This window comes from Barbus barbus, assembly GCF_936440315.1.
Source record: "Barbus barbus genome assembly, chromosome: 26".
Lineage (NCBI taxonomy): Eukaryota > Metazoa > Chordata > Actinopteri > Cypriniformes > Cyprinidae > Barbus > Barbus barbus.
Window position 1 is genome coordinate 3,808,288 of NC_136754.1, and position 27,330 is coordinate 3,835,617.

General features: G+C 36.7%; 1 protein-coding gene across 1 annotated transcript in view; it reads right to left on the reverse strand.

Annotated features, from left to right (window-relative positions):
- Positions 1-27,330, reverse strand: part of sema6ba (sema domain, transmembrane domain (TM), and cytoplasmic domain, (semaphorin) 6Ba) — a 125,293-nt gene that overhangs the window by 55,771 nt on the left and 42,192 nt on the right. Inside the window, exon 2 of the mRNA XM_079379203.1 lies at positions 1,115-1,238. Within this exon, the coding sequence (XP_079235329.1) occupies positions 1,115-1,220 (106 nt within the window). The 5' untranslated portion in view covers positions 1,221-1,238. The remainder of the gene's footprint in view (positions 1-1,114; positions 1,239-27,330) is intronic.

Below are 27,330 nucleotides of genomic sequence, written 5' to 3' on the forward strand. Positions count from 1 at the left end.
AGTGTGAACTATATAATAATGTGTAAATAGAAATACAAAGCTAAATAGAAATACACACACACATATTTATACACACACATACAAAACGACACACAAACATGTCACACAAAAAAATGTCCGTAAAAAATTAATGAATGATCTGGGAGACAATTACCAGTATATTTTCATTTTCATTTTTTTTTTTGCATGCATGCATATATAATATGTGCCCTCTAGAAGCTTGCGTTCTTCAAGTGAACAACGAATTATTGTACCATCCCAAAAACACAGAAAAACACTTTCAAGGACTTTTTCATTAACTGTTCCCATCTGGTGGAATGACCTGCCCAACTCGATCCGAGCAGCCGAATCCTTACCCATCTTCAAGAAACGGCTAAAAACTCATCTGTTCCATCTTTACTTGACCCTCTAACTCTAGCACTATCTATTCTAATTGTATTTTATCTATGTCTTTTTATTAAAAAATAACAATAATAATAATAATTATCTGTACTGCGTTAGGCTAACCAAGACTTGTAATAGCACTTGCACGTTGTTGCTCTTTTGTTGGTTTTGATTGCTTCTTATGTCCTCATTTGTAAGTCGCTTTGGATAAAAGCGTCTGCTAAATGACTAAATAAATAAATAAATAAAATAAATATAATATAATATAATACCATATAATATAATATAATGATAGCGTATAAATAATACTAAAATAACACTGATGCACAGCCGACACTTAAACTAAAAATAACAAAGTAATGGTATTTATTTTTATCAATAGAACAGCAGTGGTATTATATATTGGGCTTCTTTAGCTAAAATAATAAATGTATACATAATAATATTACATAATAATAATAATAAATCACTGGTAAAATCATTGTAACTTGCAAAGGCATATTCTTATATGCTTATGATCATGGAAACTTGGGACAGTTTGGAATTCAACTGATGTGCCTTTTCTCAAAGCTAATTTATGAGCCAAAAATAGTAATTGCTGATTGTGCTGTTATGCTCTAAATGTATATGCATAAAAGATCATAAACGTGGCATTTATGTCTAACTGACAAATAACCTGCTGATGTTGCTAAACTGATAGACTGTAATTGGTGAGGGGGTGTGTTCTTACCCTCAGCAGGGGCGGAGATTAAAGGGCCAGGTTCCTCTGGAAACGAGCAGGCAGCCAATTGGAGGACAGCAAAGATTCGTAAGAAGCAGGGGGTCAGGGTCGCCATGGCAGCGACACACCAGAGCTGTGAAGACAGGAATAGAGAAATGATGTTAACTTAGAAAAACAGTGAAAAGAACACAATACAGTACTAGTGAACTGCGTCAACATTCACTATCTGCATAGGCAACTCCCTTGTAATGCAGAATTCAACCTGCTAATAACTGTTACACAAAAAAGCCACTGTCACATGAAAGCATAAGATAATTGTTGCTAAGCTAATGAATGAGTGCTTTAATAACCACCAAATTGCAATATCACATGAAAAAAATATTACGTTACAATATGACCAGCAGGAGCTAACTGAGCCATGCACTGATTTTGTCCAAATCCATGTAACAACACTTTTTCAGTTTACTTCTGGAAAAACCTTCATGTCAGACACACAACTATATGATGCCTAAAAAGTTGCCTAGGTAGGCAGCACATTGGGGCTTGGAGCTAAAAATATAACTCACAAACAGTCTCTGTAAAGATACGGGCAAAACATGATTAATGATACAAAGGAACATTAGACGTCTTGGGTGTTAGACATGCCTCGTGCCTTCAATGAAATTAAATGCACAGGCGACTCCACATGAGCATGAGGCAAAACAGAAGCTGTTTAGTATTTAACATTTGACATTTATTCAGGCACTTTATGAGGAACAGACTACTTACAAAAACCACAATACCTGTCTGTAAAGCAAAACAGACCTGTGCGATTTTAACGGGTGTTAGGAAACCGTCTGTCTACGAGCGAGTGTAAGTGGGGCATAAAACTGTTTAACAAAAGCTTTCATCTCCGAAAATCAGTTCTTCCTTCAGACAGAAACCAGATGAGAGTCGTGAGGGCTTCTCTTTCACAGACAACCCTCAAGAGACCCGAGACCACACACACACACACACTGTAATTCATCTTTAGCACCTTTTCATTGAGTCTGTGGAGGAAGGAGTGACTGGTGGCTTTAGCAGGAGGACCAGAATTATGCCACCATCTGCTCTTTTCTTTTCCACACTCTTTTCATCTGTCCTTTTCTTTTTTCGCTCAGCGTGATTGCTGTAATTGAGTAATTTATGAGAGCATGTCAAGCCTTCCTCCTGCAGTATATTACTGATACAAACACACACGAGACAGGGTGAACCCCAGTCAAGCTTCATACATCACATAATCTGAACAGTCTCACACAGACTTTTGACTATCGTATAAAGCAAATACTATTTATTTTTTTTAGTAGTTGATGAATATCAATGAGAATCATGTTGAAGGTGTAGAAAGATCCCAGTCAGTTTAAAATCAAGAGGGAACGCTGAAGAAATCAATGGGATATGTTTAGAATACATTACCATTCAAAAGATTTGGGGTTTGTATATTTTTATGCTCACCAGGGCTACATTGATTTGATTAAAAATACAGTAAAAACAGTGAAATATTATTATAATTTAAAATACCTGGTTTCTATTTGAATACTTTTTAAAATGTAATTTATTCCTGTGATTCAAAGCTGAATTTTCAGCACCATAACTCCAGTCTTCAGTATCACGCGATCCATCAGATATCATTGTAATATGCAGATTTCCTTCTCAAGAAACATTTCATTTTATCATCATTGTTGAAACAGTTTTATATTTTTTCTTAATATTTTTGTTGAAATCATAACCCTGTTTTTCAAATTTTTTAAAATAATTAAAAATATTTTGTAATACTCTAAATGACTTCACTTCATCAATCTAATGCATTCATGCCAGTGTTATTTTGTATTTATATTATATAATTTTTTTGTGTGTACTTATTAATATTTTGAACTTCATTTTATATTTATTTCCTTTTCATTTTAAAAGAAAATATATATATTTTTTCCATTTGCATTTTTATTTGTATTTGTCATTTTTATTATTTCTTGATTTTTTTTCTATATTTTTATAAATTTTAATGTCTGTTTTAGATCATTTACTACATCTAGTTGAATGCTGAAACTATACAAAAAATGTAAAGAGAAATACAAATCTAAATAGAAATTTAGAAACTGAAACATAGAAACATTTGAACATTTGAACAGTAGGGAATATTAATCCTTTCAAACACATAATTTCAATTTAAACAAAACAGAATATAGCCTACATTTGCACTCAAGGAAGCCTCATTTACTTCCTCAAACAAAAAGAGCCAACTAATCGGATTGGAGTTTGCAGTTTTGAATAATATTTGCGTAAAAATACTACTCAGTCAATCCATGGACATGCCATTAAAAGCTACAGTCATTATAAGACACTAAAGTAATGATGAAGTTCATCATTAAAACCTAAAAATCTGAGGCGCTTTAATGACAGTGATGGTGAGCGTTTTCCCTCAAAGGATTTGTTTGAGACCTTTCTCAATTATCCCTTTTTCTGCTTTCAACAGGCCTCCAACAATACATGCATTACCACTTAAATGAGATGAAACAATGAATCATGTAATTAAGACATCCCTCAGGATGACAGAAATAAAAGAGATGAAAAACTAATTGAAAGAACTTTAGATGCCTTTGGTGAAAAGTTTTGAAATTAATAGTGGCCTTTTGAGGGTTTAAATTCATAAGGCAGAAATGAATCTCAATGGCATCAGAGAGAGACGAACGACTCTATTACTCCATTAGCACACGGCGCACACACAGACTTGATATTTATCCACCGCACACATAAAACAAAGAACATTGTCAAATATATTACTTGAAAGAGGCCACATCGTATAAACAGTACAGTGGCGCTGCAAAGACAAACATCACAATTACTGCTGCTCACATTTGAGGTTAGGGATTTGAACAAATCACCGACCCTATATAGTAAACTTAAAACAGTAAGTGTTGTTGGTGCATTGTTTGTGCTACGGTCATGAATGATGCCTCAAACCATGCAGCTTGTTGAAATGACGTGCGCTATTACTTTTCTAAGCAACCACACAGAATAGTCCACCCAAAAATGAAAATGTATTCACCCTGAGGACATCCAAGATGTAGTTGAGTTTGTTTTTTCATCAGAACAGATTTGGAGAAATTAAGCTTTACTTGCTCACCAATGGATCCTCTGCAGTGAATGGGTGCCGTCAGAATGAGAGTCCAAACAGCTGATAAAAACATTACAATAATCCACACCACTCCAGTCCATCAATTAACATATCGTATAGTGAAGATCTGTGTGTTTATAAGAAACAAAGCCATCATTAAGACTTCAAACCGTTGCTCTTCATTAAGACTTCTCCAGTGAAAAAGTCATCTCGTCGTCTCCATCAAGAGAGAAATATGTACAGATGAAGCGCCACTGACAAATATAAACAGTCCAAAACTGTTCTAAAATATATGTCAGCAGATTTTGATGTGAGAGGACTTTTTTATAGCGTTATTATGGATTATGGACTTATATTTTGTTTTTCAGTTTAAAGTTAAAACGTCTTATTGTATTTGTTTCTGATTAACACACAGCTTTTCACTTCACAAGATGTTAATTGATTGACTGGAGTGGTGTGGATTACTTTTAGATTACTGTGATGTTTTTATCAGCTGTTTGGACTCTCATTCTGACGGCACCCATTCACTGCAGAGGATCTACTGCTGCGTAAGTGATGTAATGCAACATTTCTCCAAATTAGCTCCAGTGAAGAAACAAACACATCTACTACATCTTGGATGGCCCGAGGGTGACAATTTTCAGCAAATTTTCTTTTTTGGATGAACTATTCCCTTAAGCAACCCTCCAGAACATAAAACAACAACACTGCATTGCAAAGCACTAGAAACCACACTTGCATTAAGGTAGCTTCAATAGGCACCTACTACAATGAGAATATATAGGCCTATATATATATATACACTGTATTGTTTTTTGTTTTTGTTGCATTTATTTTTTGATTTGTAAGCGCTTTGAGCTCTGGAAAAGCGTTATATAAATTAAACTTATTATTATTATTATTATTATTTTGTTTTGTTGTTTAAGTAAGAAAATCTTACTGACCCCAAACTTTTGAATGGAACAACTTACTTTTTTTTTTTTTTTTTACTACAAAAGAGCCAGGAAATCCGTTTTCCATGTTATGACCTCTGCAAGTTGAAAAACTAAATCGTATTCAACAAAATAGTGCGTCTATGTGTGTTTCCAGGCTGTTTGTAAGGGGCACTAAAAGGACAAAAGGACTGGTGGGCACACAGAGCTTCTAAATGCTTCATAAAGAAACCATTCATTGTCTAGAGCCTTCAAAACTGCTCTCTCTCCCTCCTTCTCTCTCTCTCTAATCTCCTTCATCCCCCCCGTCCCACTCCAGCATGAACCCCTGTGCCTGAAGGAAAGGTCAGGGGTCAGGATAGGTATCCTCCCATAGGGTTTTGCAGCAGAAAACACGTCTCTAGTACAGAACGCGTCTGTAATTTGGTTTAAGGGGGTCGTGACCAAGCCACAGACACATTAAGTTTTGTGATAGCTCTAAATTAAACCTAATAGGCAGGGATACCAGCTCAATTGTTTCTTATTAACGGAACACACACACACCTCACAAACTCTCTCACTTCCTTTCTCTCTCACACACTCAACCAACAAGGCCTGAATAACACAGGAACGGTCCAAGACTTTGCTGGCAGGCTGATGGCGCTAACAGCCGTTAAAATGAAAGGCTTTAAACAGCAGTCAGAGACACAGCGGATGGAAATCCCTCACAGATGCCCGTCCAAAGCAAAAGACATTTGCAGAAAACAATGACTGGAATGTCACTGAGGCCAAGCCTACCTATTGTCCACAATGCTGAGAAACGTCTTACCCACAAGTGCCTTGAGGTTCACTGCATCTGGTCAAAGTAACCTGAAAATGAACCACAAAACATAATATAGGAACTGTCTTTATATATGTATACTGTATATGTGTGATGAACTTGAGTGTTACTATTTAGACAATATAAGTTTGGGGTCAGTAAGATTTTTTTTTTTACTATTATTCAGCAAGGATGCATTAAATCAATCAAAAATGTGAAACAGAAATCTGTTGTAACATTGCAAATATATTTTTTACTTTCACAAATGATGTTCTTTTTCTATCGAATCATTAAAAATGTATTACTGATCAACAAAACATTAAGTAGCACAACTGTTTTCAACACTGATGATAAGAAAGGTTTATTGAGCAGCAAATCAGCATATTAGACTGATTTCTGAAGGATCATGTGACACTGAAGGCTGGAGCAATGATGCTCCATTCAGCTTTGCCTCACAATTAAAATAGAAAACGGTTACTTAAAATTGCTAAATATTACTGTTTTTACCATATTTTTGAATCTAATAAATGAAAGCTTAAATGACCATAGAAGTGTTGTGTATATTAATTATTTTTTCTAAGCAGATTTACTTAACTGTATTGATTAAAATATATTAAGGATTCATGCATTTACTGTAATTAATTTTAATTCAGTTAATTCAGTAATTAGCTCAATTAGATGGACATTTTTTATAAAATTGCATGCATGCAAATCTAAAAAACAGAATGAGACACTAATGCCATGCTTCCTTTAGAGGGCTTACATCAAGCACCCTTTGTAGTGTACAGAGTTCTAAATCTGTCACTTTTGAGGTTATATTTCAGTAAGACTGCCTTAGAAAACAGCTGTCTATAGACCTTCATCGGGCTAGCACCATACTGAATTTTGGACAGCAACAAAAATGAAGCTGTGAGGAATTCAACTACAGTGTGTTCAATAGATTATACTGTTGTTTAACATTGTTCATCTGATGAAATGTCTTCCCTAAAATAAAAAACTTTTGGAAGACACTTCATAAAACAGTGTTAAAAGTTGTGAGTTGTGAAAAGAAACATAATACAGCACGTGCCATTATAAAGACTGCAAGTCTGTCCCTCACAGCCTCGTTTTCATTCAATATGGCGTCTAAAGGCTGAAATACAATACACTACTGTTTGAGCTCCTCCGACTGGATGGAATTGGAGTCTGAAGATAAAAAATCGGAGTCTATGACTATTATACACGATGCACATTTTCTATGGAATCTGTCAATGTAAATCTGCAGACTGGATCTGACTTTAGGCAACTATTTTTGACATACCCAGACTGTCAATCAGGGGGAAATCAGGGCAAAAATTGTGTAGTTTATTACAGCCTTAACCTAACTAAGGTCTATTTGCTGGGAGTCTGGTATCATTTTTGGACCAGAGCTATTAAAATATCTCACTATACTATTGTTCTATATATTACGTCCCTGATAACATGATAATACCCAAATATAGCTTTGGAGAGACATTTTAGAGGGTGCATGTTGTGACCGCGCTGTCCAAACAGTTCAGCTACATTAGCGTATCCACTCAAGATCACCAGATTAATCTGACCACTTTATCTCTAAACCCAGCTAAACCCAAATAAACACCTGAAAAAAAAAACATATAAAAACATATTTTTTTCAGTGCCCTGTTGATAATTACAATGACCTCCTCCTAGCCTCTTGCGTAGCAAAAGTCTGAAATCTTCCAAAACACGTCTCGCAGGTCAAAAAGTCGAAGCTCAACATTTGTCAGACAAATAAAACAAACCACAGTGACTGGCACAGCGACACCCCGCTGTCCGCAAACAATCCGCCGAGACTCGGACAGCGTTCAAACACAAACCAGGAGATCTTGATATTTTTCTATCGGGTCTCTTGAGGCTTGCTTTCGGGCCTCCATAAATACACACAAGATGTCATATCTCAGCAGGGTCTGTGCTATCTCTCGTCGGTGACCTCTTTACATGGTCTGTGGTAGGTGAAGTTTAACGCTGTGGAAACAACCGCAGCTCTGTGTTTAATGGAGAAGGACAGGAGAGAGAAGCAGAGGGCCTCGTTCTTCTTATTTTAATGAAGGAATAATGCATGGAGTGAGATGACCTGGTGAGACATCGCAGATGAGGAGCAAAAAAATGACAGACAAGAATACACAATGCTGCTGCTCTGATACATTACATTCTCTCTACCAATATGAATCTATATATTAGAGGATGTATATCATTGCTGATAGCAGATGCGTATATGCTTCAACCAGTGGAGTATCAGATATATTGAGGCCACTCCGTGAACCATGAGATGCCTGTCATGCATGGATGGAACATTGCTGATGGAAACGGGTGAGATTTTATAATAGTCAATTTATCACTCTCATAAGTACTTTGATATTGATTTATAACACTAGGTTTAACCATAATGTAATTGGTTCAACCTTACTGGTATAACCTGCAAAATTAAACTATAATATAATTGGCTAATGTACAATTGTGTCATCATTTACATAATTTCAAACCTCTCTTCCTTTTGTCCTTAAATATAAAAAAAATGTAAAAGTTAAAATAAAATAGCTGAACATCTTCCTTTGCACAGTTGCATTTAAAACGCATTTACACTTTTAGGTGTAATAGCCCTCTAAATGTGTCCGCGGATTCATTATGGGTGTTTTAGGAGCAGATTTATTCCGTAATATATTTTCCAATATGAATCATCAGTGTTCCGAATTTTAAACGGTGTATACGATGTGCTGATTGTGAAGAGCACATTAGAATTCTCTCTAACGCAGGTCTGTCACTTCCAGCTGGAGTCCAATGGGACCTTCTCAAATTAGAGTTGAATACGGTGAGTCATACAGAGTGATACATCCATAAACACAGAAGGATGAATGGATGGACAGATAAGGGAAAAGCATGAAGAACTGTAGTACATTTTTCAGAAAACACTTCACATAAAAGCCCCAAAAATGTAATGCTTTTAATGGCACTTGCTAAAGCAAGACTATAACTACTGCCATACTTTAGGTTAGTCATTTGAACAAACCTCCAACCTTAAGAATGGTATTAACATCCAGTACCATCACTGTACAGTGGTACCTCCTCAGCAGATTTAAGTGAAATGAATGTGTGCATGTGTACATCATTGCTCATGTTTTCATACAGAAAGACACTAATGAGGCACATCATCAAATAAAGGAAAAAAGGCAGCTGCAAACTCATCAGTTTTCCTGCCGAACATGCTGTCTCTCCCTCACGTACGCACATGCAAATACTGTTTCCCTCATTAGCATACACCAAATGAATACAACAACACAGCGTTTCACCTTTAGCTTCTGACTGCTGTTGGAATCCATTAAAACCACATCAAGCTGTAAGCTTCACAAACACAGACACACACTGAGCGACAATTGTTGCCTATTTTACGGTCATACACATGCTAAACGCTTTCTGATTTGCGTCAGTCTTGATAAAGATCCCAGCAGACAGCTACTTTCTCGCATCTGTTATGATTCATAACTCTTCATCTAAATTTATACAATGCATGCTCCTCTATATTCAAGAGGACAAGCCCAAGTCTCTATAAGGCTTTAATGTGGCACAGATATGATGTATGAAGTCATATTACAGCACAGCTCACAATCTAAATCACAGTCTTATGTAAGCTTCTTTAATATACTTTATGTAATATTGAACTCCCAAAGCACATCGTAATAACTAGCCTGTCATTTTATGTAGCGAATATGTGAGAAGCACACAATAAACTAGAAAACATTCACAGCGTAGTGACTACCGCAAATTTATGATAAACACATTGTGGATATTAATCATAACTGCAAATGCACAGACCAGCTGCATATACTATTTTTGTACTGTGCACATCTAAAACATATCTAGAATGGAGGCTAGGTAGAATGAAAGACAGATAGAAAGAACGACAGAACGATAAAACAACAGAATGATAAAACGGTAAAATGACAGACAGACAGACAGACAGAACAATAGATAGAACAATACAACGATAGATAGAACGAAAGATAGAATGATAGAACAATAGATATATAGAACGATAGATAGATAGATAGATGGATGGATGGATGGATAAAATGACAGAACTGCAGAATGATAAAATGAATGATAGATAGAACGATAGAACGATAGAACTATAGAACTATAGAACGATAGCTAGCTAGCTAGCTAGCTAGATAGATAGATAGATAGATAGATAGATAGATAGATAGAACTATAGAACTATAGAACGATAGAACGATAGAACGATAGATAGATAGATAGATAGATAGATAGATAGATAGATAGATAGATAGATAGATAGATAGATAGATAGATAGATAGATAGATAGATAGATAGATAGAACGATAGATAGAACGATAGAACGATAGAACGATAGATAGATAGATAGATAGATAGATAGATAGATAGATAGATAGATAGATAGATAGATAGATAGATAGATAGATAGATAGAATGACAGAACTGCAGAATGATAAAATGAATGATAGATAGAACGATAGAATGATAGAACTATAGAAAGATAGCTAGATAGATAGATAGCTAGATAGATAGCTAGATAGATAGATAGATAGATAGATAGATAGATAGATAGATAGATAGATAGATAGATAGATAGATAGATAGATAGATAGATAGATAGATAGATAGATAGATAGATAGATAGGTCTGGCTTCAATCAACAGTAGGTAGTTTACAGTATCCTAGTACACACTCAGTTAAGGATTCAGTTAATGATATACTCCGTCCTCACACGGCGTTCTAATTAGACCCCAGACTCTCTCTCACATGACTTAGTAAAACACATCGATTCAACGTTCTCATTAGAATGTTTATTGACTAATCTGTGAAGGTTAGCATTAGCATCTTTGCTAGTCAGGGGTCCCCGGTGATTCTTAGCAGTCCGCGTTTAGCCTAGAAAGAAGCACAAGGTTTTAATCTCTGCGGCGTTCAGCCTTTGATCTCGACCAAATCACTGCACTCCCACCCATCATACTAAGACACACAATATAACTAATGGAATAGAGAATGAAAGAGACCAGGAAATACGAGTTTGTAGCTGCTTTAAAGACACTTGTAAGGCTTTAGCAATTTCCTAAGAGACACGTAGGGCTGAAACATCATTTTAATGGGTTTTTGGAGTCCTCTGTGGGATGGTATGTCATCCACTGCTCCTTCCAGCGCGCTAACATCAAGCTTAACCTGTGTTATTATAAATTTAGCAATGCAGTTGAACGCGGCACAATCTGAACGCTGTATGTCACTGCAACACGGGTTTACAGCCCACTCGGCCCAAGGTCTTGTGGGACAGAAAGTAAGGAAATTAATCATGGATGTTTGATGGAGTCAGCTGTTTTTTTAGGGCACGGGGGCACAGCTGATGAATAAGAGAGAGCAAGACACAGGATATCAATGCTACAGATTTAGAAGATACCTAAACCGCTTACATTGATCCAACACAGAAGCTGTTGTATTTGCATCTTATGTAAAAACGGATGAAAAAAACAGTCTATTTTAAGTCTGATCAATCTCAGTGTTCCACAGCATTGAGCAAATAATGTCTACATTGTGTAAATGTGCAGTGTTTTATTTCAGGAAAACAAAACACTGCTTACCAATTATGCAACCTCATCCGGATAATGTGGCATGGCACAGGAAATACAATAGTGAAGGACCAGTTATAAATATATGCATAGCAAACACAGTTTTCATCAAAATACTTTCATTTTAACAGTTATTATCAGGACAGGATCTAATAACCACTGTACTTTGGCCAAAACTAAAGTATATTTTGATGAGGAAAATACATGAACATTGTATTTACTGTGGTATTCTCCAAAGTACACCATGAGTATACTATACTAGAGTGTCTATACTAGATGAATAATGGTAATGATTAAATACCATGTAAAAAGCCATGATATCACTGAAATGTCACAGATATCTGATATTCTGCATTGTTATTGATAACTGAAACTATTAAAACCAGCTTTCAGTAATTGAAAGCTTAAATTGGATGAAAAAATATGTAATAAATTATGAAATGTTGCAATTACTAAAATTACTAAAAATAAACACACACACACACACACACACACACACACAATTAAATAAAATCTAAACTTTAGATGAAAAACCTAAGTTAATTTGAAAATTAGATAATAAAATATGTTGTTGCACTAAATTAGCTAAAACCAAAATATTAAAAAAAATTACAAAAACCCAAACCCAAACATTGAAAATGTAAGAATAAAAGCAAATTCAAAACATTAATACATAGTACATAAATAATCCTAAAATAACACTGCTGTACTGTGTTTTTTGCAAAGGAATGGTACACGTCATTTTTCCATCAATGACCTTGGCAGTTTACACACAGATATGGAAATAGGAATTGAAGAGCAGATAACAATTTTTAAGCTGCTTCTGAAAAAATTCAAAGAACTCTCAACACCCGCCCCAACAAGAAACCCAACTATTATAACTGCAGGAAACAGGGTTACACTGGGTTAAAAACTTCAATTTCCCGCTCCAGCTGGAGGAGCTGCAAGCAGTGCGAGTGCAGTAATGTGCTCTGCTGTGGAGACCAGGATAACAAAGCTGTTTATGGGGCTGCTTTACGAGAGGGATGTTTTATAAGGGGTGGCAGAAGGCCCTGGGGACAGAAGCCGTCGCCGTTAGCCACCGCTGCTAACTAACTTTTATTAATACCGAACATCACAACAAAATGGCTAACGTCATATTAGGTATTTAAGAGTGTAAATACAGCTGTCTAGATCTATGAACACTTCAAAACAGATTTATCTGACATGACAAAATAAACGTTTTTGTTTACATAATATATGTGTGTATACATTTTATATTTATTAAGTATATATAAATACACACACAAAAGTCTACAAAATGGCGCCGCTGATGGCAGCTATTGTGCGTTGCTCCTCCGTGTTTGTATTGTTTTTGTTTGTTTTTCCTGTTTTTTGTTTTTCAAATAAGATCAGCTTTACCAGGGATGATCTGCTGAACATTCGGCAGAACACACCACAAAATCTTCTACCGGTTTTTGATTTTTCGGACGTTTTGCTGGACATTGTAGTTGGCGGAGCCATAGCTCTGGTCAAACGCTACAGGAGGCGCAGACGGGGAAAGAGAGCCGGCGCGCTCGTGAAACTTCGTCAGCGCGGATTTAGAACGGCGTTGCCTAGCATCCATCTGGCCAATCTCCGCTCTCTACCCAACAAAACGGACGAACTCCTTCTGCTCTCCCGGACAAACAAGGACTTTTCTAACTCTGCTGCTCTATGTTTCACGGAAACCTGGTTGAATGGCGACATACCGGACAGCGCGATCCATCTGCCTAATTACCAGCTGATAAGAGCAGATCGGGACACAGAATCAACGGGGAAATCGCGCGGCGGCGGGACATGCTTTTACATCAATGAGAGGTGGTGTACAGATGTAACTTTGTTAAAGAAGATGTGCTGTTCAGATCTAGAAACGCTCTTCATTAACTGCAAGCCGTTCTATTCGCCGCGGGAGTTCTGTTCGTTCATTCTCGTGAGTGTTTACATTCCACCGCAAGCGCACGTGAGCACAGCTCTACAGAAACTCGCTGATATGATCACAGAGAGTGAGCAACAACACCCGGACTCTGTTTTAATCATTCTCGGGGACTTTAATAAAGCAAATCTCTCCCGTGAACTGCCAAAATACAGTCAGCATGTTACATGTCCCACCAGAGACAGTAATATATTGGATCACTGTTACACAACAATAAAGGACGCATATCACTCGGTTCCACGAGCAGCTTTAGGACTCTCTGATCACTGTTTGGTTCATCTTATTCCATCCTACAGGCAGAAACTTAAGTCTGCGAAGCCTGTATTAAGATCTGTTAAAAGATGGACTAACGAAACAGAGCGGGATTTACAAGCCTGTTTCGACCTGACTGATTGGACTGTTTTTGAAGCTGCGGCAAATGACCTGGACGAGCTCACAGAGACTGTAACATCTTATATCAGTTTCTGTGAGGACATGTGCATTCCTACCAGGACTCATCTATTCTACAACAATGACAAACCATGGTTCACTGCCAAACTCAGACAGCTCCGTCAGGCCAAAGAAGATGCTCACAGAAAGGGGGATAAAGTCTTGTACAAACAGGCCAAATACACACTGGAAAAGGAGATCAGAGTGGCAAAGAGGAATTATTCTGACAAGCTCAGGAACAAATTCTCTTCCAGCGATCCGGCTTCAGTGTGGCTAGGATTAAAGGACATCACCAGCTACAAAACACCACCCCCCAGCACTCTGGAGAATCAACACCTGGCAGACGACTTAAACGAGTTCTTTTGTCGTTTTGAACGATCACCCCACACCCGCCCAGAACACCCCTCCACACAACCATTCACACCTCCAGCAACCCCTCTCTCCCCCACACCTACAATTCAAATCAGCGAAGACGATGTGTGCCAGGTCTTCAGGAAAAACAAAAGAAGGAAAGCACCTGGTCCAGATGGTGTGTCACCAGCCTGCCTAAAAATCTGTGCTGAGCAGCTGGCCCCCATCTTCACACAGATCTTCAATAGATCACTGGAGCTGTGTGAAGTCCCCTCATGCTTCAAACGCTCCACCATCATCCCCGTCCCAAAGAAACACAAAATTACTGGACTTAATGACTACAGACCTGTGGCACTAACGTCTGTAGCCATGAAATCATTCGAAAGACTGGTTCTGGCTCATCTGAAGGACATCACTGGACCCTTACTGGACCCCCTGCAGTTTGCCTACAGAGCAAACAGGTCTGTGGATGATGCAGTCAACATGGGACTGCACTTCATCCTGCAGCATCTGGACAGACCAGGGACTTATGTGAGGATCCTGTTTGTGGACTTCAGCTCTGCTTTTAACACCATTATCCCGGAAACCCTTCAAAATAAACTAACTCAGCTCTCCGTCCCCACCTCCGTCTGCCAGTGGATCAACAGCTTCCTGACAGACAGACAGCAGTTAGTAAAGCTTGGCAAATTCACATCCAGCACTCGAACCATCAGCACTGGAGCTCCTCAGGGCTGCGTACTCTCCCCACTGCTCTTCTCCCTCTACACCAACGACTGCACATCTAAAGACCCCTCTGTCAAGCTCCTGAAGTTCGCAGACGACACCACACTGATCGGCCTCATCCAGGACGGTGACGAGTCTGCTTACAGACAGGAGGTTAAGGAGCTGGAGTCTGGTGCAGTCTCAACAACCTGGAGCTTAACACACTCAAAACGGTGGAGATGATCGTGGACTTCAGGAGAAACCCCCCTGCTCTCCCCCCTCTCACCATCATGAACAGCACCGTGACTGCAGTGGAGTCATTCAGATTCCTGGGCACCACCATCTCTCAGGACCTGAAGTGGGATATTCACATTGACTCCATTGTCAGGAAGGCCCAGCAGAGGTTGTACTTTCTTCGCCAGCTGAGGAAGTTCAACCTGCCACAGGACTTACTGAAACAGTTCTACTCTGCCATCATTGAATCCATCCTCTGCACCTCAATAACTGTCTGGTTCAGCTCAGCTACCAAATCTGACCTCAGAAGACTACGGAGGGTAGTCCGGACTGCTGAGCGAATCATTGGTACAACCCTCCCCACTCTCCAAGAACTGTACTCATCCAGAGTGAGCAAAAAGGCTGGTAAAATCACTCTGGACCCCTCACATCCAGCACACAACCTCTTTGAACTTTTACCATCTGGTCGACGCTACAGAGCTCTGAGCACCAGAACGACCAGACACAGGAACAGTTTCTTCCCTCAGTCAATACATCTCATGAACACTCAATAAATAAACGTAAAACACACAACTAATACATTATCCATTCACCACACTCACTTATTTTATTTTCTCATTTCTAATTTGCACATACTTGACCTGTACATACATAGTCGCCTATATTATATATTATATATTGTGTATTTCTTATTTTTTTTTGCTGCTTGTACATTGGTCATTGGCTATTTCCTGTTATTTTGTTTCATTACCTGTGTCCTGTCCTGTTACTGTCCTTCTGTTGCACTGTGGAGCTTCTGTCACTACAACAAATTCCTTGTATGTGTAAACATACTTGGCCAATAAAGCTCATTCTGATTCTGATTCTGATTCTGATACAGTATATATTTTGAAAATATTGCCATGTATATATTTATATTCATATAATTGATATTATATACAAATATTTTAAATGTATAAACACAGCATATTTACACATGCATGTGTGTGTATTTATATAAACATAATAAATATGCACAGTACACACACACATATATTATTATATTACATATATATTTTATTTTGGATGCGATTAATCGTTTGACAGCACTACTTTTGATATTTCAGAAAAGTGAAAGAATAGACTTATTTTTTTATGAGGAGGCAGTTAGATAAATTACATTCCCAAAGGAAGTTTTTAGTCAGATTTAGCAGTCATTAATTCTGGTTATCAGTAAACAATGGAGAACAGTCTGAATAATTGATTTTATTTTATTAATATATGCATGTATGTGTTTTTTTGCTTTTTTTTTTACAATTTATTTAGATTTTTTTACTAAATTAAAGTAGTTTTCAGTCTTTATTACTGAAAAGTCAGAAACAGTCAAACTAAATTTTGGAATACAGCATAAAAAATACTGTAAATATATGCATAAAATATTAAATATTGGTAGATGGATAACAAGATAGAATGCAGGTTTGTGTAAGTGTGTGCATTTCTGTAGTTTTTATTGCAGATGTGGAGCATCTTTTGGGTGTTATGGCAACAAGGAACCACGATCTGCTATCACACACAACACAAATTTTCAAAAGGTGGCCTACATTGCAAAGGGAGTGTGAAACATAAAGCTGCTCTATTCTTCGCCAAAGGCAATCACAATAGATAAAGCAATCAGAAAGCAATTTTTGTCTAGACCTCTAATCCCTGCATATAAAAATTAGCCAGTCAGTAAGATGGAAACAGCTCATTTTGACAAGCCTTCAATCAAATTCCTGTTCAGATTTATTTCTCTTCAACGACAAGAGATTCAATCCTTCTCACTCTCATTATTTTACTTGTTTAGCATCTCAAAAGGAAGCTGAATGGATGATGGATTTGGAGACTGAAATGAAGAGTAGGAGAGATAGAAAGAGGGAAAAAAGAGTTATGCTTGGAATAGCATATACTATATTATATTACACAAATGTTCTGTATGCATGAAAACTGTCTTTGTGGCTTATTCATTTATACAGTTCATTTATACAGATGGGACTTTTCAAATAAAATTAATTTTCCATTCACATAAATGCAAATTTTGCAAAACTTAAAAACATCAAATTAAAACACCAGTAGCGTGCTACGTTGTTGTCAAATGGCCACTTACTTTACATAATTAATTAAGTGAATGTCCAGTTATTTGTGCAGTCTACGGAAGCCCATTTCTGTGACGGCATTAACAAATAAAATAAAGCGCAACTTTTTATATCACAATTTTGAGTTTATATCTCACAATTTGGAATGTTCTTCTGAGAAAATTGAAAGATATGAACTTGCAATTCTGCGAAGAAAGCTGTAAGAAATAAACTTGCAAATGCAAGAAAAAAGTTACAATAACCTTTTCATTTTTTATTATTGTGGCGTTTTTTGTTTGTTGTTTTTTTATTGTTTTATTCCCTGACAGAAACAGGAGCCTAATCAGAAGCATTATGCCTAAATGTTTTAGATTTGAGAATTTGTAGTTTTGTGGGTTTTCAAAATAATGGTTGGTCTAAGAAAAGAATTAAATCTGACTAAAAAGTAATTTATGATTCAAAAATCCAAAAGTTTTACTTTAGAACACTAAAAAAACAAAAAAAAACAAAACAAGTAAACATCAGAAACTAGACAAACTAAACGGATTACTGCTTATTGATAATAGTTGTAGTAGCTTGTTTATGTATATTGGGTAGAGTTAAGGGATCTAGAATATGGTCATGCATTTATATGACCTTTATAATTACTAAGAGACAGCAAAAATGTTAGTAATAGGCACACTAATAAGCAAATGAAAAGTGAATAGTGTTACCAACTAAACTAATAACCACAGTTTGAGAAAAACTGAAACTAAACTAAATTGAAAATAAATATTATAATAAACATTGCTAAAAAATTAAAAAAAAAAAATCGTAAAATTTACGGTAAAAAACTGGCAGCTGTGGTTGCCAGAATTCTACCGTAAAAATACGGTAGCAACGTTTTAGGTTTTACGGTTTTAATTTAAATTTACAGTTAAATACCGTAATTTCTTTAACTGATATAATCTTAATATACCAACCTATTAAAGTACTGAAATCTGTTTTGTTCCTTTGAAATACACTGATATCCACCAAATGCAGGTAATGATGAGAAAGTCACATGATGAGCCAAAGCACATCACAAGCAACTTTTAAACAATAGCATATATAGAAGGTGCACAGTGTCATTCACACAAGCACTAAACACCATCATGGTGAGACTCATTAAACTGAAATATGCTATAAACATTAATTTAACAACATTAGATGTAACATACAACCCTAATAAACATAACCCACTTGTTGTGTGTGCAGACCAGGGAAAACCTGATTTTCGCGTTGGTCTGAATGAAAATGCAAATTCATTCTTTGCCACTAGGTGCCGCTTTTGGTGCGGTAAAAATAGTGGTTTTCCCGGTAACGCTGTACACAAAGCAGCACTGTGCTCACAAAAGCTATTTTATAAGGCATGATGAAATGGAAATGAAATCGACCAATCGGACCAATCACCGCAAAGGAGGGGTTTGGATAAATTAATCGTTGAGCAAATCGTTTGGGAGTCATTGAGCAAATAAGGTAAAAAATAAATGCATATTAGGCGTACAAGAAAATTAAAGTGTTTTCTGACCTTGCATGCATGTCAACCTGTTGTTTTGGACTCCCAAAAACAAAATATGAACCATTCATAATCCATAACAGGGGCACTTTAAAATGTTAAAATGTTTTCACATACTATTTTGAAACAGTACAAAGTATACACTGCAGTAGGCAGGATACTGGTATTAGATTTTGAACACAGCCGCACAATCTGAATTAACCACATGACTTATGTTGTGCAGGTACAAATGTACTATTCACAGCCCTACAGTGATACTCCCTGCTTATTTTATTATACTGAAGCCAGTCTGCTTCTAAAGCCAAGACTATGCATTAGTGCAGCAACATTTGCATTTATGACAGCTTAAAATCTGGAGCAGGCTGTAAATATGCACACGTACATAAAACTCAAATGAATATGAGATATAATAAATAAAAAACGTGATCAGTCAAGATCACATTTAGACGTGCTGATGAAAGGCAATCTATCTTTGGCACGAACGCGCCATCACCATGGAGAACAAGCTTAAAGTTTTGCGTTTGTTCTCTTGTTGAACTTGTGTATACAGACTTCATGTGCACAGGAGTCTTCAGATCTGTTAGTGTGACACACACACACACACACACACACGTGTGCACAGGAGTATATACTGTGAGCTGTCGCTCCTTATTTTAAAAACTCCCTGTTGCTTTTTCCATTTCCTATTTATGTGTCATCAGAAAATGTCGTCGTGAGTGTGATGTTTAAATAATGAGACGGGTTCAGATCTGTGACTTCGTTTAATAATTAATGAGCGGAGGCTAATTACCAGAGCACAAGCTGAGTGCGAGAGGAAGAGCGGGATGGAGTCTCATCGCACGTTCTCTAGATAAACGGCGTGTGCTGTTAGATGGCGGGAGAGACTTCAAATAAATACTCTTTAATAAACATTACACTGTGTGCACAACTCAAATCACAAGCTGTTCAAGAAAAGAAGATTTAACTGTGATCTATCACATGCTAATGCATTTCTCAGGCACTCTCTGTAAATTCACCCAATTAAAAATACACTTACACTTTCCTAAAGTTTTTTTAATAACATTTACACAAGCATAAGTGTGCAACCTCAAAGTTCTGTATTACTAAAAAAAAAAATTTAATATTAAAATACTTCCTCTTTTTCCAGAAACAACTACAGTATAAGTTAGCAAACACTATAACTCAAACTTTAACCAAGTAAAATTTAGTGTTTCCATCCAGCATTTTTTGTATGCTGTATCCTGACATTTGCATAAAAACATGTGAATGGAAATCTGCTTAATGCAAATGAAAAAGTCCCAGATGAATTTGATTTATAAATTAATTAGCCATAAAGTAGACTTTTACCGGTAAACTGAATTAACAACAATTCTCAGAAGTGAGCTCAATCTGACTAAAAACATTAGGGAATGTCTGAAAGTGTCAATTATGATTCAAATAGCATTTTAAAATCTAAAATGATAAATGTTTTCCTTTAGAACACTGAAATTAAAATAATAACTAATTATTTGAATAATTCAATTATTTTAAAATAATTAGAACTAAACTGAAAATGTAAAATTTTTAAACTGAAACTATAAAAAATTTAAAGATTTATTTAAAAAAATGCAAAAAGTAAAAAGCGAAATTAAAAACAAAATATTATAGAAAACAACTAAACTGAATAAATAAATAAATATCCCAGAAAACTATACCTAAGCTAAAAGCTGGGGTGGGGGTGGGGCGGACAGAAAAAAAGTGCAAAAAGTTAAAAAATAATAAATAAGTGAAAATATTCTAGACAAAAAGAACTAAACTGGAACGAGAAAAAGGAAAACTAAACTAAAACTAAGAAGCATAGGCTTAGTTCACAGGCTAAACTAAACTGAAATAAAAAAAGTTATAGAAATACAAAGTAAATAATGACAAAATCTAAACTATAATAACATTGCTAGATGTATCAACCAACCAAAACATCATAGTAACTGCACAAAATAGTGAGAACAATGGTAATGAGTCCTTCACAGACAAGAAAAGTTACATTTCTTCAGGATATTTAAAGTTCGGTGCTACTAGATTTACAGAAATTACACATATATTTAATATATCTTTCAGTTTTTATCTGCCAGTTTAAAAACACAATCTTTTACTTTCTCCCTTTGGCATAAGTAATTATTCTCATTGTATTTCATACTTAGTTGTACTTCTGTGTAAAATGCGAGTTTCTTAAAAGTTTCTTTGTGGTTAATAATTGTTGCTGTAAGGAGGCCATTTCCCATAACCTTATAACAAACTTTAAACTTAGTTTTCCACTCAGGCACCTAAATGTGATAAATGCAGAGGCTCATGTCCCCCTCAGGTCCCAATGAAAGCCAGAGACCGTTAGCTGACCGCATGTCACAGCTTTAATGCAATAAGCAGAGGAAGAGAGAGAAAGAGCTGCAGATGGATCGGCCATATAGACTTTGGCTCTTTCTCTCTCTCTCACACACACACACACACACACACACACGTCTGTCTACTGTGGTCTAATGCCTGTTGATTTACGATCATGGCACAGGAAGACCGCAGTGTTGTTGTAATCCTCTCGGCTCAAAACTGCAAGGACTATTAGTGCAGCTCAGCACAATGTACACAGTCAGGGCACTTCACCAAATCACGCCAAAACAATGACAACAAAATCAACAGCTGTGTCAGTGTCCCCGTAACCATTAAAGACCGAGCTTCCCCGAAACGCCCACTGATGGCCGCTGCGCGGGAAGCTGGTCTGGATGAGGTCTCAACACTAAAGACACTGCGCTTTATTCTGACCTGTCATAGTCAATGCGACTAAATAAGACATCAGATATAACTCTGAGAACAAATATGAGTCATATCAATGGATATGTCTCTTAACTGAAGAAATTATTTCATTTTTGATTAGTCCGTTTTGACTGGTTTTCCAGTAAATGAAATGAATAAGAAGCATGCAACACTGCATGAGCATTAAGGCTTTTTTCCACTGAATCTATCGTAAATTTAAGTGCGTTTTGTCACTTTTTTGTTGTCACTTAAAATTTGATTGTGCAATTAAACAGTACACTTGCATAAAGATGCATTACCTGGAATATGTCTTACAATATTTTCTGCATGTAAATGCATGCTGTTTAAAGGATTTTTAGATATTTTAGCTGGAAAATAAGACAAAAGAATCATACTCTTGCAATGTTTTGCTTCTAACAAAATACTGGTAAATATGACGTCAAATGTAACTCAGAGTCATGTTAATGGATAAGTCTTTTTACTTAACTTAAAAAAAGATTTAATGAGTTTTTGATTAGTCCTTTTTAGACTTGTTTTCTAGTAAAATAAAGATCTAAAAATCCATTAAACAAGATACATTTATTCATGCAGTACTGCACAAGCTATTAAGGCTTGTTTCCACAGACTCTATCTTAAATGTTTTCACTTGTTTATATTTCAAATCTGCCTGTGCGGTAAGATAAAATACACTGTAATTATACATTATCTGAAAACAATGTCTTAACCCCAAAATATATTCTTAACAAATATATTTGTCTTATTTTGCTAAAATATCTAAAAGTCCTTTAAACAAGACACATTTATATGCATGTTTTGCTTCTAATAAAATACTGGTAAATATTATGTCAAATATAACCCTGAGAACAAATATGAGTCATGTTAATGGATATCTCTTTTACTTAATGGAAAAAAAAGTCTAATAATTTTTTCATTAGTCCTTTTTAGACTTGTTTTCCAGCTAAAATGATTTAATAAATCAATGAAACAAGATACATTTATTTATGCAGCACTGCATGAGCCATTAAGGCTTGTTTCCATAGATTCTATCTTAAATTTAAGTGCATTTTGTCGTATTTTTGACAATTATTTTACACAGTTCTCAATGCTAAAGTGTAATAAATGAGGCTCGTTGTATCAATCACTTTGATATCACTTTGAGAACTTGTGCCAAACACATTTTCCTAAACTATTTGTCTTCTTTTTTATGATTTAGGAATGAATTGAAAACCATATTTAGTTATGCTTATGAAATAATAATAAGCTAATCAGCACGAAAAAAAAAGCTTAATAAAACAATTTTCTGTAGTTCTCGCTCTCCAGAAGAAACGTTTCAGCTGAAAGTGTTTTCAGATAATCGTTACTGTATCTTGTTAGTCAAGCACATATTATCCTCGTTTGCAGTGTTTACATCATGCAGCTCTCACATCCTGACGCTTGCTTCACTGCTTCATTGTGAATAAACTAAACAGCTCCTTTGTCTCTTTCTGAATGTATATCGGCGGCTGTTTTGTTCATCTCAAGTGATCAATACGTGAAAGCTCCTGCGTTATTCTTCTCTATTCACTCATCTTCTGTGTTCTTATTGTTCTTTCAACTGAGTTGAGTAGCACCTGTGGTCCATTCAGCACTAATCCTAAAACATTTAACACACAATTTACCATGCAATATTTATGCATACTACCATTCACATGTTTAAGATCAGTAAGATCTTTTTAATTTTTATATATTTTTAAAGAATTTAGGCTTCTTTTCGGCAAGGATGCAAACTGACAGTAAATATATTCATAACGGTATAAAGATTTCTATTTTAAATAAATGCTGTAAACATTAACTACTGCATTGTAGCTCCAACCATTAATAATACTATGTAAATGTGCAAAGACTGTTAGTAGATATCAAATACAGCTTGCAATCAGATGTTTACGAATGTTTCATCTTCAGAAAAACCTCAAGCAGAGCTTAAAAACACTGGTTCTCAACATATCAAATCTGGGTCCTGAAGCAAAACCAGTAGAGAATCCAACACAAGAAATATTTTCTACTGCTAAGCCGAGAGAAAAACACAACACTGACAGACTGTACAGAAATATGGCTGCAGTCAAACCTGAAAGCATGAATGTGCAGAAAACAGGCAGGGGAAGAGAGGAACAGCAGAGCTGGACGACTCTGTTTCTGGTGTACTTTGCCGCCGGGCAGATATAAGATGAGATGTCTGTGTGTGTGTGTGTGAGAGAGAGAGAGAGAGAGAGATAGAGAGAGAGATTGCCGCAGTGTCTGAGACACAGACTCTTCTGCTAACAGTTGGACAGTCTGTGCTATTCTGACCATGTCAAATACTCTTTCAGTTTCCTCTTTCCTCAGTTATTTTATAGAAGTATTAACCAGTACCGATCCTAGACTTCTGGGGGCCCTACGCAAAACTTTTTTTTTTGGAGGGGTGGTTGGGATGAAAGAATGGATGTAACGCATTTGTCCGTGTTTCACTCTGTCTCGAATCGCACTCGTGGAAAACGCTCGAGAAACAGTATCTCTTCCGCAGCTCGGTACGCTTTCAACTCATTTTTTTAGTCTTGAGCAAGAGACTGTACGACATTCACATTACGTTTGACTGATTTTTACGTAGAGAGGGTGACAGCGCACCACATTAAAAGAAATGATCATTCATGGTTTCATAACTGCTGGACAAAGTTAAAAACGGTGGCCCTACGCAGTTCGGGGGCCCTACGCAGCTTGCGTATTCTGCGTATAGGGAGGATCGGCTCTGGTATTAACTTTGTCTCAGATGTTTTTCTCTATTGTTCCTCTGGAGAAACAACATTTGATGCAAATGAGACAATTGAAGACATGCAGCAAGAGTTTAGAGCTATAAAATCAAGCGTGGATGTCATAGATCATATCATTTAGTCTTAGATGAGAAATGAGTGAGTGAGTGAAGTGAGTGAGTGTGAGTGAGTGAAGTGACATTCAGCCAAGTATGGTGACCCATACTCGGAATTCGTGCTCTGCATTTAACCCATCCAACGTGCACACACACAGCAGTGAACACACACACACCGTGAACACACACCCGGAGCAGTGGGCAGCCATTTATGCTGCGGCGCCTGGGGAGCGGTTGGGGGTTCGGTGCCTTGCTCAAGGGCACCTCAGTCGTGGTATTGAGGGTGGAGAGAGCACTGGACATTCACTCCCCCCACCTACAATCCCTGCCGGCCCAAGACTCGAACCCGCAACCTTTGGATTACAAGTCCGACTCTCTAACCATTAGGCCACGACTTCCCCATACCCCTTCCCCTTCCCCAAATGATTGAGATCATAATGAGAACTCTGACATTTGACAAAACCTGACCACAGTTTGACATATATTGACTTTTGTTCTCCATTTAACCTCATTGCTGTCTAAGAGGGAAAAACTGAGATATTAATAGAACAACTGATGCAAAATTTAAATTCTGTCATCGTCACCTAATGACATTCCAAATCTCATTTGGAATAATTTTTCCATACAATGAAAGTAGATGATGACCATCATTTATATACTTCAACAATAAAAACCTGTTAATATGACTTAATATTGCGATTCTTCTTGCAATGTGTTTTCTGAAGCCTCACTTCGGCTCTGTGAGAGAAATATGCTGAAATTATATTTGAGAGCTATGGTGAAAATTTGCCTGATTCTTACACAAAGCTTTCATATGACTTCATAAGACTTAAAGTATAGTGCATGAGCCGGAAAGGCTACTTTTATGATACCAAAATATTGTTTTACTGTCATTTTTGGAGCTTGACAGCCCCAGACCTCATTCGCTTTCATTATATTGAACAGGACAGCCTGATTATTCAGAAACCATCTCCATTTGTGTTCCAATGAAAAAAGAAAGTAATATAGTAGACATGCAGTACAGGTGTTTTTTTTTTTTTTTTGGTGAACAAGACTTTAAAGTAATTGTACTAATTGTACAAAAACAAAATATGTCATTCTCACCAAGGCTGCATTTATTTGATCAAAAAATACAGTAAAAATCTGTAAAATTGTGAAATATTATTACAGTTTAAAATAACTGTTTTCTATTTGAATATATTTTAAGATGTAATTTATTCATGTGAGGCAAAGCTGAATTTTCAGCATCACTACACCATTCTTCAGTGTCACATGATCCTTCAGAAATCAGTCTAATTTGCTGATTCGCTGTTCAAGAAGCATTTCTTATCATCATCAGTGTTGAAAACAGTTGTGCTGCTTCATATTTTTGTTGAAACCATGACACTTTTTGATTCAGCATTCAAAAGAACAACATTTATTTGAATTATAAATCTTCTGTAACATTGTAAATGTCTTTTTTGTCCCTTTAATAAAGTATAAATTTCTTTCAATAAAAACTCTTACTGACCCCATAATTTTGAATCTTTTTAGTGTTTCATATCACGTCAATTATCCTTAAGCTCCACATTAGCACACACACACACACACACACACATGGAAACTTGTACTTTTGCATGCTGGGATGCAGTCAAAGCCATTTCCCATTAGAAGTGGAAGCCTTAATAGTCATTGTTTCACTGTGCCCTGCCACAGTTTGAAGGCCTCCCGCATGTCGTTGAGCCTGTGAGCTGGGAATGTGGGCAGGTTCAAGTGATCTTGCTGCTAAAACCTCCAACTGAACCCCCTGAAATGTGTTCTGACACCGCGACGGGCAGCACTCGCAAATTTCCCACTATATGACGAGGACGGCCGGCGGTCGCTGATGAAATTACATTTGGAAACAGAACAATGACTTGGGGCGGCAATGAAAAAGAGGTTGTGTATGCTTTTTGGCTCTTCTATCCCTGTCGGATGCGAGAGATGTATGAAAGGATAGTTCAATGTCATCGATCGCTCACAGGCAATTAATGTCCTGCTTAATTGCTTAAGTCTATCAACGGCTTTCAATTTGGCTCGAATTGCGTTCTCTTCTCTCTCTTTTGCTGCATTCGCAAGAAACTTAACCAAAATATGCAAATAACTGCCCCGAGTGAGATATTCCATTCTGATCTCTAACTGTTACATGAGGATTTGTGTTTATTAGTACTTTGATAGGATATTTCGGAAAGCATCAAGCACAGGTATCAGAGTCCTTTTCCTCTTTCTTTCACACATGCACAGATAATAAGAATGAAAAAAAGAGATGAAAATTTTCAACACGACTACTCTGTTCTCCCTACTGATTTTTCCCCTCCTCTTCCGTTGCCGTGGAAACAGTAAGCGATGTTCAACAGGGCTGGAGAAAGAGAAATATATCGCCGCCAGTCTCATTCTCACCTACTGAGAGCATATGTGTGATCAAATATTTGACTTTTGTTTGACACATATATGTGTTTGGATACGCCAGCCAATGGGCTAAGAATGGTGTGAAGTACAGCTTCAGTGCGGGATTGAAGGTTGCCAATGTTTTGAAAATCTGAGGGTTTTCTCTTTTTTTTTGGAGGACTACACAAAACCTCTTGACAAGGAAATTTCACCAGATAGAAGACATAACTGCATTCCTACTGACTGAACTTTTGACATGTTATCATGCACAATATATCAGCCAATATCAGTGTTTATAATTTGTAATGGCCTAATTTGCATGTTCTTCTTCAAGGACTGGTTTCAAAAATATATATTTTTTTTAA